Source organism: Salmo trutta, chromosome 14 (genome assembly GCF_901001165.1).
Source record: "Salmo trutta chromosome 14, fSalTru1.1, whole genome shotgun sequence".
Taxonomy (NCBI): Eukaryota; Metazoa; Chordata; class Actinopteri; order Salmoniformes; family Salmonidae; genus Salmo; species Salmo trutta.
Window position 1 is genome coordinate 10,472,129 of NC_042970.1, and position 14,579 is coordinate 10,486,707.

Genomic DNA, 14,579 nt, shown 5'->3' on the forward strand with positions numbered 1-14,579 from the left:
AAGAACACAAGAAAGCAAGAAGCTATATACAGGGTCAGTTCCAAATCCATATTTACAATGTGCAGGGATACTGGAGTGATAGAAGTAGGTATGTATTTTTGTATTTAAAAAGAAAATGTAACTAGGCAAGTCAGTTAAGAACAAATTCTTATTTACAATGACGGCCTACCGGGGAACAGTGGGTTAACTGCCTTGTTCAGGGGCAGAACGGCATATTTTTACCTATAGGGGTAAGGTGACAAGGCATCAGGATATATGATAAACAGCGTACCAAGCTGCGTAAATTATGATTGTATACGAGTGTGTTTGCGTGTGTGTAGAGTCAATATAATGATGTTTGCGTGTTATGTTTGTGCTGGAGTGTCAGTGCAGTGTGATGTGAGTGAGCATCAGTGCAAAAATAAAAACAACATACACAACTAAGTCGTTTTTCTCAGTTTTCTCAATGCATTTGTAACAGCTTAACTATTACGAAAAGTCAATTCGATCAAATAAGCCTAACGTAATAAGCCACTATCTCATAGACCATACAAAACATGTTATCTCATTATATATATTATATATATATTATATATATATATATATTATATATCTCATTCGGACACATTTTGGGCGGGGTAAATCCTCTCGCTTCGCCTCTTCGCTTGTCCCGTATACCATCTAGTCAAACCCGGAGTTTAAGCACAGGGGTTTACACCGTAATGTCGGAAAACGTAAAGTTAACCTATTTAGCAACACGTATTCTGATTCGCTGCTCAATACAAACCTTTGAGTGATAAGCCAATCATTTATGTTCTCATTGGTCGTTGACAGCAACCAACATACACAATCAGAGATATTGGAAAAGGATTTCTGACACAATACACATAACAAGAGGTATCAATGTTTAGCAGTTTGGGGAAACGGGACAATTATTACCTAGCAATGTTTCTCACCAAAGAACTTTTCTAACCAAGATTTATGTATATCGTTCAGCCAGTTCAATGACAACTGTCAGCTAAAATGAATCTGGGGTAAGTAATGCTTTTTCCTTTCACCAGTCGTGTTTAAAGTTAGCTAGCTTAGCTAACGTTAGCCAGCGAGCTTTGCAGTTGGTGACGTTAGCTGGATAGTTAGTTAAAGCTTGTAAACCAGCCATCAAAGTTTGAAAAGATAATTTGGCTAGCATAACACTGTAATGTTAGATCTATATCTGCCTTATGTAGCAAGCTAGCTACCTAACGTTAGATCTATAGCTATTACCTTTTGTTTTGGTGAACAGGGATGGTCTGATGTTCGAACTTGAAAATGGAAAGCCCAGGCTAATTCTAACCAATCATCATGGTAGGTATCATACCGTTCAGTTAAACTTTAAGATATCATTATACATTACCATGTGCTTCATAGGAATCAAAGCCGATTTTAACTTGAGTTGTCATTTATGTTTTTGCCATGATTGTAGGTGTTGATACGAAGAATCCAAATAAGGTGAGAGAGTTATCTGCTATCTAACAACCGTTACTTTTTGCACCTACGGTCATAAATGCATGAACTGTAACTTTCCTTGTCGTTTTACTTTCCTTTTTATGATTTAATGTTAGATACTCTCTCGAACCAGACCACAAAATGCTCTCAACTCAAAGAAGTTTCCTGAACCAGTATCCGAGGAGCCTCTGAGAGTACAGAGGAAACGTGCAGAGAGGAGGAAGACCGTCCCTATTACCCACACTGTGCCAGTCAAGAATGACACTCCAATGGTTGCATCCAATCATACAAAACCAAAGGCCAAGGGCAGCACTGACCACAATACCAAAGCCTTGGCCAAAGTGTCTTCAGCTAAAGGACATGGGCAGATAGCCACCGATAGACCTCCAAAGTCCACTGTGAAGGACAGCTTGGTCTGTTTGACCAATGAGCAGCTCCAACAGATCCTCAGCACAATCAACAACTCAACCATTCGCTCACAGGATCAGGATGTACACAGCCAGCCTCAAACAGGTTAGAGTGAGACGTTTACAATAATCCCAATTCAAGTGCAATTGGCTCTCTGTTAAATGAACCTGATGATGAAATTGAAGATGTTCCACTACTGCCTATGATGCATGTAGTTAACAGTCTCTGCATATTCCCAAGGAAATGAAGGGAACTCTAAAGAGGATTGCCTGTTGAATGGAACGGGGAGAGAAGGAAGTGCTGCACATGTTAGTGGGAATGGAAACTCACAGGGAAAAAGGGAGGATCAAAGGTAATATACTAGGAGAACATTGTAGCCTATTTGACCACTTGACAGACACCTCTAAAATGTGAAATCGCAATTATGTTATGTATTTAACATACTTTCTTTTCTACTGGACAGGTGGGTGATTTGTGGTCAACCGTCTGGCCTGTTCAGTTCTCTGGGAGAAAGAGGGATGGACAAAGAAGCACTGGAGGCCAAGAGGACACAATGGAGGAAAGAACTAGGTACCAACTAGTGATGGGTGAAATCGATCCAGTTACATATCAGGATATTATTTTTGACAATATAGCGTATCGTTTTGACTATCGCAATATTATTTGAGCTAGTTGGCTGTACCTGCACCAAAAAATACATGCACTAAGTATTTTTCCTTCATAGCTTGTTGTACATCTTTTTAAATATGGAACCAATTTGTTTTCAGCACTTTTATTTCCATAACTCGGGCTTCCGAGTGGCGCAGCCGTCTAAGGCACTGCATCTCAGTGCAAGAGGCATCACTACAGTCCTGGTTCGAATACAGGCTATATCACACCCGGCCATGGTTGGGAGTCCCATAGGACGGCGCACAATTGGCCCAGCGTCGTCCGGGTTTGGCTGGGGTAGGCCGTCATTGTAAATAAGAATTTGGTCTTAACTGACTTGCCTAGTTAAATAAATAAAACAATTCTCATAGCTCTTTTGTCCCTCTGCAGCAGACATATGGTGAGCAATATGTTTGGAATTGCAATACATATACACTGAACAAAAATATAAATGCATCATGTGTTGGTTCCATTTTTCATAGGCTGAAATAAAAGATCCCAGAATTTCCATATGCACAAAAACCTTATTTCTCTCAAATTTTGTGCACAAATTTGTTTATATCCCTTTTAGTGAGCATTTCTCCTTTGCCAAGATAATCCTCCACCTGGACAGTTGTGGCATATCAAGAAGCTGATTAAACGGCATGATCATTACACAATGCACCTTGTGCTGGGGGACAATAAAAGGCCACTCTAAAATGTGCAGTTTTGTCACAGAACACAATGCCACAGATGTTTGTTTTGAGGTGTGCAATTGTCATGCTGACTACAGGAATATCCACCGGGGCTGTTGCCAGAGAATTGACTGTTCATTTCTCTACCAAAAGCCGCCTACAACATTGTTTTAGAGAATGTGGCAGTACATCCAACTGGTCCCACAACCGCAGACCATGTGGTATCACTCCAGAGCTGGACCTCCACATCCGTCTTTTTCACCTGCGGGATCTTCGGAGGGGGTTGCCCATGAGTATTTATTACTGTAAAAAGCTATTTTGTGGGGGAAAAGCTCATTCAGATTGGCTGGGCCTGGCTCCCAAGTGAGTGGACCTGGCTCCCACATGAGTGGGCCTATGCCCACCCATGACTGCGCCCCTGCCCAGTCATAGATTAGGGCCTAATAAATTCATTTAAATTGACTGATTTCCTACTATGAAGTGTAACTCAGTAAAATCTTTGAAATTGTTTCATGTTGCCTTTATATTTTTGTTCAGTATAAAATCGTGAGATTCGCAATACTTCTCATGTTGGCACCTAAGTATCGTGATCTAGTATTGTACAGTACCACAGCACACCGTACAGCAAGGGGCTGGTTTCACTTTCAGTACAGCCTTTTAAAAAAACTATTCGTAACATATCATACGAAATGGATGAGGTAGTGCCCCATTTTCTGGGCCCCATTTTGGCTCCTGAGCATTACTTTTAAACTACTGGCTTAAATTATACAAGACCTCTGGTGCATCAATTTAATTGATTGGTGGTGGCTGGGTATTGTGGTGTGCTAGAGCTTATCAGACATTAATGAAGTGATTTGATTGGCTTGCTGTCTGTCTGGTTAAGATCAACAGATGGCTCTGAAGAAACAGCAGAAAGACCTGAGCAGACCAGATGTCACGGCAGACTATGGCCCAAGGGGAAGGGTGACCATCACATCCAAACCTGGTCCTGGAGATGGTCACATGCACACCAGGGTAGGCAATGGATTTTTTTCTGCAAATAGTTTTCACTGTCAATGTCTAAGAAAATATGTTTGTTGACAAGCTTCTGTGGTCTCTGGCCAGATGCTAGGAGGACCCGGTCTGGAGGACACAGACACACTGTGCTCCACTCAGAGCTACAGCAGTCACAGAGACCTCCCTTCTGCCATCAGATCTGCCTTCGTAGTGGGGGTGGAGTACCATTCACTACCATAATGTACAAAACACACATTTACTATTAGAGTTACAGGGAACAGCCACAGGCCATCTCAACTGAAGGTTACAACAGAGTGCTGTTATAAAGCTGCTGTTTTTGTGGTTGTGATTTCCAGGAGGCCACCCCAGTAGAACATGCCTTCAGCGCTCAGAAGAAGGAGCATCATAGGAGGTGGCTGCAGGATCTGGACCGGCAGAGGGAGGAGGACAAGCTGCGACACCAGCAGGAGAAACAGTATCTCAGCCAAGTAACAGGCTGTTTTAATTGTTTAGTTGAATCGGGTTTGTTAGTGCCAGGTTAGAATTAAAAGTTTACCCCTGTAGGTTCCCAGGACTTGAATTGAAAACATTGCTCAATAGCGTGTTTCCACTAATCCACCTCCCTCCCTCTCTCCCAGGCTGAGGACCATGAGCGCTGGGCCATGCACTTTGACTCCCCCCAGATGAGAGTCCCTCTCCAGGCCCCTGTGGCTGCAGAGAGGGGCGAGTCAGAGCCCCTCAGTCACCAGAGGACCCATTTTGGAGCCCTGTCTGTGGCCTGGGACGGAGCCAGCACCTACGGAGGGGACAGTCTTGGGAGAGCCAGCGTCGACATCACTGGAGGCTTCCCACAGAAGGCCAGGTAAGCCATCCAGTACAAGAGTTTTCCCCTAACCATCTGATCTGATTGGGAACAATTATTCATTCTATTCGGTTCTATTCTATGATGTATATTTCTTTGTTCAGCCATCTCCGTACCATGACGGCCCTTCTGGACCCAGCGCAGATCGAGGAGAGAGAGAGGAAGAGACTGAAACAGCTGGAACATCAGGTATGACTGGGATAACGGTAGAAGACCAAGTCCTTTAATCTAATGTTTAATCTTACGCAATGTTCTATGATGGACCCCAGGAATATTATTTGATGTCATGGCGTCAGCTAATGGGGATACTAATACAATTCTAATTCTCTTGGCCATTGAGACTCTGAGATGATTGACAGTGTTGTGGATTGGTTGTCCCATCCTGGTCCAGCGTGCCATCGAGGCTCAGGTGGAGGAGAGAAGGAGGCAGCGTGAGGCGGAGGAGGCCGTTCGCCTGGCTGTGGAGCATGAGGAGGAGAGGAGGGTGGCGCAGGAGAGAGAGCTGCTACAGAAACAGTACCAGCTCGACACTCAGAGAAAGAGACACACGGAGGTCAGAGCACACGGACATTACACTTCTGAACTTAGAGCTCATTGGGGATCTCTGCCAGTATATCAGCTTTAATGAAAGAGATGACTAGCAATCACAAATTAAGTTCTTTCCATTTGTTTTCGAATTTTGAATTGTATTATACGTTTTAGCCTACTCCTGTTGTTTGTCATGCCAAGCATGCATTATATTAACTGACAACAGACTGTTTGTTGGGGTCTTTGTAACACTTGTGGTGGTCCTTGCAGGAGCAGCACAGTCGTAAGCAGGAGGAGCTTTACCTGAGTGTTCAGCGGGCCCAGGAGGAGGCCCTGAAGGACAAGCACCAGCAGAGGATCAGAGAGCTGGCCAGGAAGGGACACGACGTCTCTAAGCTGCAACACTCTCTGGAGGGGGAACCTGGCTCCTCACGGGGTGATTACAGTCACAGGGTGCCCACAGGGCCTTAATAAGAATTAAAATGTCTTTCCATTCAGTTTTTAAAGGTCTTAAAAAATGCAACGTAGATAACTACAGTGTTTCCGTTATATTGTGCCGCTGCTTAATTGTTACCACGCGGCCAAAAAATATATATTTTGGTTCTAAAACCATTATTTGGTCAACAGTATTATGCATTAACCTGCTTCCTGCAATGAAAGTATCTGTCCCTGTTTCGCTGCTGGCGCTCACTCCCTCTCCCCCCTTTACACATTCTGATAAGCGCAAGCATACTGACAGTTCAGCAACATTTCGAGATTTAATTGCAGGAAAAACAACTACCCTTAATGTTGTTAAAAAACAAGAGTCTCAGCTATAATCAAAATAATTTCTCAAGTGTCAATATAGAGTTAATTACACCTTTTACAAACCGTGTGTAATTGAGATGATGTGCCAGCAGAACGGTGTGGAGCAAGACATTTAAGGTGAATAGGCCTTCATCACCCGGTATAGGCCTGTCAATGGGACGTTTTTGTAGGACATTACATTTACTGTAAGATCAATTGTATGGCTATCTAGAAACAATATCTTTAGTTAGCAATCTAGCAAATGTTTTGTGTTCCCACTTCCTTATGTGTTAAATGATGCAGCTATAGGCTTAGCCCAGGGCTCTCTAACCTCTTCCTGGAGATAGACAGTCCTGTAGGTTTCTGCTCCAACCCTAATCTAGCACACCTGATTCTAACAATTAGCTGGTTGATAAGCTGAATGAGGTTAGTTACAACTGGGGTTGGAGTGAAAACCTACAGGAGGGTAGCTCTCCAGGAACGGGATTGGAGTGTGAACCTACAGGAGGGTAGCTCTCCAGGAACAGGGTTGGAGTGAAAACCTACAGGAGGGTAGCTCTCCAGGAACAGGGTTGGAGTGAAAACCTACAGGAGGGTAGCTCTCCAGGAACAGGGTTGGAGTGAAAACCTACAGGAGGGTAGCTCTCCAGGAACAGGGTTGGAGTGAAAACCTACAGGAGGGTAGCTCTCCAGGAACGGGATTGGATAACCCTGGCCTAGGACAATATGCACAAAAAACATGCAGTCAAATTGATCTCGAAAGAGAAAAACATATCTGACTATTCTGGATCCTATTTTGAAATATTGCACGTCAAAATATCAAACTTTCTCTGAACGTGTTAGATGAAATAGCTAACTTCTTTCATGTCTTACTTGGCACTGGGAAAAAGTCAGTCTAGAACCCTCACGCTTAGCTACCTTGCTTCAAAGTATAGCCATTTGATACCTGATTCACTGAATGAGGGAATTATTTGATTAGACTTTTTGGTTGTAGGCTAATGTATGTTATAACGTTGTAGCATATTGCATCCAAAAGAGCTACTGGGTGTTGAGACTTGTTCCACATTCTACAAATCAACTGCTCAACAGGAACTTGTTAAACTGACCCTGGTGTGTTTTGAGCAGTGCTGGATCAAAACCCTGCCCACCCAGTGGCCTAGCTCTCCAGGGGAGTTGACCACATGTGCTTTATACAGTAACAGTGTCGTATATTTGACAAAGCTTTCTGGTTTCCTGGACAGGACTATAAATAGTCCTGGACTAAACTTTTTCAATAGATTCTCCATTGAACATGGTGTTCAGTGCAGGAGTAGCAGAACCCCTGGGGTTCTACTCTTGGTATTTGATGAAAGCAAAGCAGGTATTGATTGTTCTGTCTTTAGTCTTTAACACCAGCTCAGGACCATACCACTACCTGACAGGAAGGGAGATGGACACCCTGAGAGAAGAGACTTGCAGCCCCACCTCCCTTAGGAAGGACATGGCAGTGAAGACTGGTAACATACATTACACTATTCCTCCTAGCATGTTACAGTTTGGGTGTGATTTAACTGAATTAAGATGTTTTATTTTGAGTGTTTATCTGAATTAGTGTCATGTACCGTGTACTATACAGGCATGTATCTACTCCTCACCAAATCCCCGTTGTAAATAGGCATTTTAAAATGCCTCCCTGTGTGGTGTTCTCTCTGTGTCTGTATAGAGGTGAACTCAGCAGTCAGGCCGGGCTGCACGTACACAGTGGAGGCTCTAGGTAATCGAAGCCAGGCGGTGCAGACCCCAGACATCCCCGTAGAGTACAGACCTCCTCTTCCCAACGCCAAGAGGTACAGGCGGGAGGCCAGGCAGGAGGCACAGCTGGCCCAGAGGAACCCTCCTGGCCCCGGGGCGGGGAAGGAGAACGTCTGGCAGAACGACCTGGGAGATGGTGGTGTGTATTGTTTATTTTTTACTATGTTTATAAGTGAGAAACTAACTTCCTCCTGGGGATTAATAAAGTACAATCTCATCTCAGGTGCAGGAGACCTGTACGAGGCCTTTGCCCGGACAGACCAGGGCCAGAGACACAGGGGAGGAGGTCGTAGGCCAGAGTGGAACACTCAGAGACCCAGTAAACCCTATGTCCCGGCATCAGAGCGCTACCCTGCAGGGCTACAACACACCAGGCAGGAGAGCCGTCTCCGCAGGCAGATGGAACTCATGAACATGATGGAGAGGAACACCAGAACCCCTCACCCCCCTGACCCCGAACCTGACCTCAGGCCTGCTGACCCCTCGCCACCACACGCCAACTACCCTGCTGGCACTGCACAGGGCAGGATAAGAAATGGCATCACAGGTGTGACACACGCCATGGCTGTTCCCACTGGAAGGTGAGTAGAAGTACAGGCAGTTGTGTTACATCTGTAGCCTGATTAAATCAGACTGAACACCGTGTTTGAGGTGAAATAATTTTCAACATTCCGTCTGGTTAAGCGGGGCTACCACATTCCGTCTGGTTAAACGGGGCTACCACATTCCGTCTGGTTAAACGGGGCTACCACATTCCGTCTGGTTAAACGGGGGCTACCACATTCCGTCTGGTTAAACGGGGCTACCACATTCCGTCTGGTTAAACGGGGCTACCACATTCCGTCTGGTTAAACGGGGCTACCACATTCCGTCTGGTTAAACGGGGCTACCACATTCCGTCTGGTTAAACGGGGCTACCACATTCCGTCTGGTTAAACGGGGCTACCACATTCCGTCTGGTTAAGCGGGGCTACCACATTCCGTCTGGTTAAACGGGGCTACCACATTCCGTCTGGTTAAACGGGGCTACCACATTCCGTCTGGTTAAACGGGGCTACCACATTCCGTCTGGTTAAACGGGGCTACCACATTCCGTCTGGTTAAACGGGGCTACCACATTCCGTCTGGTTAAACGGGGCTACCACATTCCGTCTGGTTAAACGGGGCTACCACATTCCGTCTGGTTAAACGGGGCTACCACATTCCGTCTGGTTAAACGGGGCTACCACATTCCGTCTGGTTAAACGGGGCTACCACATTCCGTCTGGTTAAACGGGGCTACCACATTCCGTCTGGTTAAACGGGGCTACCACATTCCGTCTGGTTAAACGGGGCTACCACATTCCGTCTGGTTAAACGGGGCTACCACATTCCGTCTGGTTAAGCGGGGCTACCACATTCCGTCTGGTTAAACGGGGCTACCACATTCCGTCTGGTTAAACGGGGCTACCACATTCCGTCTGGTTAAACGGGGCTACCACATTCCGTCTGGTTAAACGGGGCTACCACATTCCGTCTGGTTAAACGGGGCTACCACATTCCGTCTGGTTAAACGGGGCTACCACATTCCGTCTGGTTAAGCGGGGCTACCACATTCCGTCTGGTTAAACGGGGCTACCACATTCCGTCTGGTTAAGCGGGGCTACCACATTGTCAGATGTAACAGCGTGATGTCTTGCTCCTCCAGAGTGCCCCCCAGATCCCCTCCAGTTCCTGCTATCAAACACCGCCTTCAGAACCAGTCCCGTGGCTCCCGCCTCCCTACACAGGCCCATGGTTCGCTCCAGGACACAGACCGCTCCCCTCCCCCCTCTGAGTACATCCCATATCTGAGGACCGACGAGGTGTACCACATGGATCCCAGTGCCCCCATCTCCAGACCCTCCACACATCCACAGACACACACAGGTCAGAGGTCATTTTCACTTTTCTGAACCATGCTGCGGTTCTGCTCTCAACACCGTAACTTTGTCGTGTTATTGTGGAGGCAAAGGCAAATTTACAATAATGTGCAGAGTTATTGTGCATAGGGATCATCTCAGATGTATTCTGGGTATTGTCAGATGTATTTTGTGTATAGCGCTAGTTTCATATTCTGACAGATGGTGTCCAGTGCAGGCCCATTAGCCCTCCCCACCAGAAGGACCCTCTGCTCCACCCAGAGCTGCTTAGGAACACCGAGAGACAGCAGGCCATACTGAAGAGCCTCTCAAAGCTACGGCAGGTATCTGTATTACACCTATGTGTCTATTACACACAGTCACATTCTCTATCCTTCTCCTCAGTGCGCTCTAGTTCACTCTAAAAGTAAAAAGCCAGTCAATTCCTTTTTAAAGCCACGAGGGGGACTAAATGAGTGTACACTTCAGGGAGATGAGTAGAGAATCTGAAAGTAGGCAGAGGAAAGAACTTTAGTTTCTCTTCTTTGATTCCAGGGTTTGTTGCAGAAGCAGAAAGAGCTGGAGACAGGACTGAACCCTTTAATGATTGTTACTGAGGACCACCACTGACCTCAACACGTGACCCACAGCCTCACGTCTAAAGGCACATAGACCTAGTAAACACTCAGGTTGTACAACTTGATGTACAATTGACAAAGGTTTGTGATAGCATTGTTGTGCAGACAAACTTGGATATCCATTGTATCGTTGTGTTGAATGTGCTGTATCACCGCAGTGTGCACTAGGCCATTCAGAACTGGAACATACTTACAGCACTTTACCATTTATGATTGAACCGACATCTTAGTTTGTGAAGAGTATTTAAATTTTAAGCAAATGTTGGCACTTTATTGACCACATGGGTTTGAAGAGTATTGTAGATATTATTTAGAATGTAATGGCCTGTGTGTGAGTGGCTATGATTGTAGTGTTGGTATTTGTGATCACTTGATATGTAGTGGTGCTTTTGCAGCCATAGAATAGAGTATGACAGTATGAGTCATAATACCCATAAAGCCTAGCGGTCAAACAGGGAAATGGATCCATAGGGGCTTTTAGAAACAGTTCAAAAGGGCTGTGTTTCGTGTAGTCTTACCCTGGTGTGACGTTTTGATAACCATGTAAAACTCTCGGACAAGGACTTTATCAATATATTCTCATGCATTTACCCCCCAAAATGAAATGCTAATTAGCTGCCATAAGAGTACAAATGCCATGATGATCTGGACCAGACTGTTAGCTAAATGTAGTAATGAATAAATTGGCTACATTTGGACAATTCTGTGAACTGTCTTGAATTGACAATACCGGTTAACAAAAGTGTGAGCTAGATGACGTGCAGGAGCTTGGGAATATATTTTATTATTTTTATATCACAATAGAATCACATGATATATGAAATGATGATGAAAGTGGGGGTAAATGTATCAGACACTGTAATTGGTAATATGTTCCAAGTCAGAGTGATTTGTCTACATTGATGCTAACTAGCATTTCTTTTGAAGTCCCCTTGTCCAAGAGATTTACAGTTAAACGTCATGGCAGGATAAACCTACACGAAACACAGCCCTTATTTTAAGTGTTTCTAAAATCCCCTGTGGGGAAAAACGATTGGAACCACTTTCTTGTTTGACCTAGGTTTTATGGGTATTCTGACACTTCCACTGTGGGGCTCTGTTACCAGTTTATTTACAAGCTTTGAAGGGACTTTCATCTAATGACCATGTGTGTCAATTGTTATTTAAAATGTACTGTGTTGTGTGAATAAAAGTTTTTTTTAAATATACAATTATTTAAAGGGAAACTAAGGTAAATTTGTTAATGTCCGGATTAAGTCAGTTCTAGTAGAAATAGTTTGACAAAACAGAGCCAAGAAAGCCATAGTTTTGACAAGCATGTTTTAATACAAACAAAGTTGTAAAAAATAACATTAAGATAAAACCACTGGTTTTCTGTACAAGGCCACATGGCTACAGTATACTTCTTTACAAAAACAAAAAAGGTACAAGGATATTAACTTAGGCCTAGATTCAATCAGATCAAGCGTAGCATAGCGGATGGTTTGGTGGTGTTGAAGGTCAAACTGAGGCATCAAATCGGTGAGCAGCTGCTCTTGCGATAATTGTCACTCCACTCCCATTAGACGTTCAGAATGAGGAAGTGTAGGCTATATAGAAATAATGACGCTCTAATTGAACAATCCTGAACTTAAATAATGAGGGTTTCTATCATCTAATGGAGGTGTAGACTACATCTCACATTCCACTGTTCAAACTCAAGGCTGCATGGGATTTCTCTTAATGCAACACCGTTCAGCCAATGGTGATGTCCACCAGGTATAATGCCAGGAGCTGCTAGTGGATTTGACAGCTCTGCTGTTCCACCGCCGAAACAACCGCTACGCAGATGTCGGCTAAAGCGGATCTGACTGAATACAGCCCCTAAACAAACAGGTAATAACAAAAAGTTTTTCCTAGAAAATACAAATATAATTGTTTGGTTTGACAAGATCTGACAGGTTAGTGAGTAGTATCATCATCAGCACCAGCCACGCCACAGCTGGCTTTACCATCAGGTGGGGAAAAAAAGTTATTTCCTGTCAAGTGAAGTGCTTCTTTAGGATCAAAAATGAAGATTCACTAGTGAGGCCTGTTTGGGACAGGAGGGTTCAGTAAGAAATGTAATGTGTAGAACAGATTTGACTATCGGTCAAGTAGGTAGTCGTGCTAGTTGCTCTCTATCCATTGGGGCACAACAGAAAACAAAAATGAACATCCAGGTATATCCTCACTGTTTCACTCAGTGTTTTCAGGTTGATACCTACTGAACACAACTCTTGTTTGTTCACTCGGCCGTTCGTCACCGCTTCCAAGGGCCATTCCCACGCCCCTGGTTAGCAGTCTGGTTACTACCCCAGGGGTGATGAGGGTTCCCCATCAGTCGTGGAGGGAAGGTGTGGCGCCCCAGCCCCATGTTCTGCTGCTGAAGGCCCCATAGACAGGACTCTGACCCCCCTGCCTGGCCCATCCTAGCCCAGCCAATGGCATTAGGCATCAATGGTCTAATACCCCCCCGTCCTGCAGGTCCTTCCAGCCTATTCAACATGGGCCGTTGGAATATGCTCAAGCCATGGTTGTGCAGATTGAGGTTACTGTTAAGGAACAGTGTATTAGGCATGGGTAACAAGCCGTTTCTCTGCTGCTGTCTGGCTGCCTGTGCCAGCCTGTCTGTAGCTGCCGCTATGTAATCCCCACCACCAACTGGCCGTGGGGCTGCTGCCCTGGGACCTGGAGGACCAGGGAGGGGGCTGCTAGGGGCTTTGTCAGTCATTTCTCCTCCCCCCTGGAGGCTACCATCTTCTGGGCTGGGTTTAGTGTTCTCCCCCTGGGACCTTGGAGGCTCAGGGCCTGGGAGGTCGTTAGTGTTGCTGGGTGTGGCCCCTGACTCCCCATGGCCCTCAGTGACAATGCCAGCTAGAGGACCCCGGTGGCTGCTGAAAGCGTTCAGTCTGCCCTGGGAGCCACACAAAGACATGTCACTGGTCACCTCAGCACCAGTAGTTACACTCAAACCCAGCTTAGAGTGGAAGGAGGAGAGGGTAACTTCCTTCTGGATCCCAGCAGGGGACTGGCTGGAGCGGAGAGGGACAGGACCAAGGAGAGAGACAGAGGAAGGGGTGAAACCAGGGGTAGGAGTGAGGAGACCAGGGGTGAGGAAACCAACTCCAGAGTCCCCTAGACCCCCTGGTGAGTCTGTACCCAGGCCAGGAATCCTTGGTCCTGGTGGGGACTCTGGTCTCTCCCCATCCACCTCTGGAGGTGCCATCTGTGAGCGAGCAGCCTTATCAGCCTTGAACTGAGAGATGGCCTCCTTCAGGGCCTGGAAGTTGAGCTCCATGGGTGTCCCCGTGTCAGGAACAAGCTGGTCGGGGAGGGGTGGATGGAAGTCGTCCTCGTTCAGCGGAGTGGACAGGCGGTCCACCAGGCGATCTGGGGAGGAGGGGGAGTCCAGAAGGATCGGTTCCTCCAGTACACGCTTTTCCTCTCGGACTGTGGATGGAAAATACAAAAGGTTAACAGTGTTATGGGTCAATTGGAATAAACATTGGGAAGGGCAGAATTGTTCTGTGCTCTAGAGATCCTGTTTAGATGCCTCTTGTTACCCTCAAACAATATGATCCTGTGATATGCTATTGGCCAACAGCATTGCCTGACCATGTGACCTGACCAGAACAAACTCTGGGCCCTAGTTACAGGCTATGGTCAGTGGAAAAACTCCTGTTCCTAAATATGACCAATATTAACTACCTGTGGTAGCTGCAGCTATGAGGTCTACTGAGGTAGACCGCTTGTCTCTGATGTCATGGAAACCAACTAGGCCACCGAAGTTGTGCATGATGTCGTTGATGTTGGCGATGACGATGCCAGTACTGGAGTAGTGGGGGAACATCTCGAAGTGGCTCTCTGGAACAGCAAAACAAAG

General features: G+C 45.7%; 2 protein-coding genes across 3 annotated transcripts in view; one reads left to right on the forward strand and one right to left on the reverse strand.

Annotated features, from left to right (window-relative positions):
- Window positions 1–672: 672 nt before the first annotated feature.
- ccdc66 (coiled-coil domain containing 66) lies at window positions 673–11,887 on the forward strand. 2 transcript variants are annotated; one of them, XM_029774410.1, is made up of 19 exons: window positions 673–1,013; window positions 1,262–1,323; window positions 1,442–1,467; window positions 1,581–1,977; window positions 2,113–2,224; window positions 2,336–2,442; window positions 4,078–4,208; window positions 4,299–4,406; window positions 4,547–4,678; window positions 4,829–5,052; window positions 5,157–5,241; window positions 5,444–5,605; window positions 5,851–6,016; window positions 7,749–7,862; window positions 8,069–8,296; window positions 8,381–8,738; window positions 9,845–10,065; window positions 10,260–10,381; window positions 10,593–11,887. In XM_029774410.1, the coding sequence occupies exons 1-19, from the start codon at window positions 1,003–1,005 to the stop codon at window positions 10,665–10,667; spliced, it is 2,841 nt and encodes a 946-aa protein (XP_029630270.1). In that variant the 5' UTR covers window positions 673–1,002; the 3' UTR covers window positions 10,668–11,887. The 2 variants fall into 2 exon arrangements, with proteins under 2 accessions (XP_029630270.1, XP_029630271.1); XM_029774411.1 differs by having other exon boundaries at window positions 1,598–1,977.
- A 91-nt stretch (window positions 11,888–11,978) lies between these two features.
- Window positions 11,979–14,579, reverse strand: part of tasora (transcription activation suppressor a) — a 28,722-nt gene continuing 26,121 nt past the window's right edge. The window contains exons 22-23 of the mRNA XM_029774409.1: window positions 14,405–14,560; window positions 11,979–14,146 (exon numbers count right to left, since the gene is read on the reverse strand). Coding sequence (XP_029630269.1) covers window positions 12,957–14,146; window positions 14,405–14,560 — 1,346 coding nt within the window. The 3' untranslated portion in view covers window positions 11,979–12,956. The remainder of the gene's footprint in view (window positions 14,147–14,404; window positions 14,561–14,579) is intronic.

Excerpts from the sequence above, each read along its gene's own strand:
- ccdc66 (XM_029774410.1), top strand. Across the intron at positions 2,225-2,335 it reads GGAAAAAGGGAGGATCAAAG|GTGGGTGATTTGTGGTCAAC; the intron begins GTAATATACTAG and ends TCTACTGGACAG. Across the intron at positions 7,863-8,068 it reads GGACATGGCAGTGAAGACTG|AGGTGAACTCAGCAGTCAGG; the intron begins GTAACATACATT and ends GTGTCTGTATAG.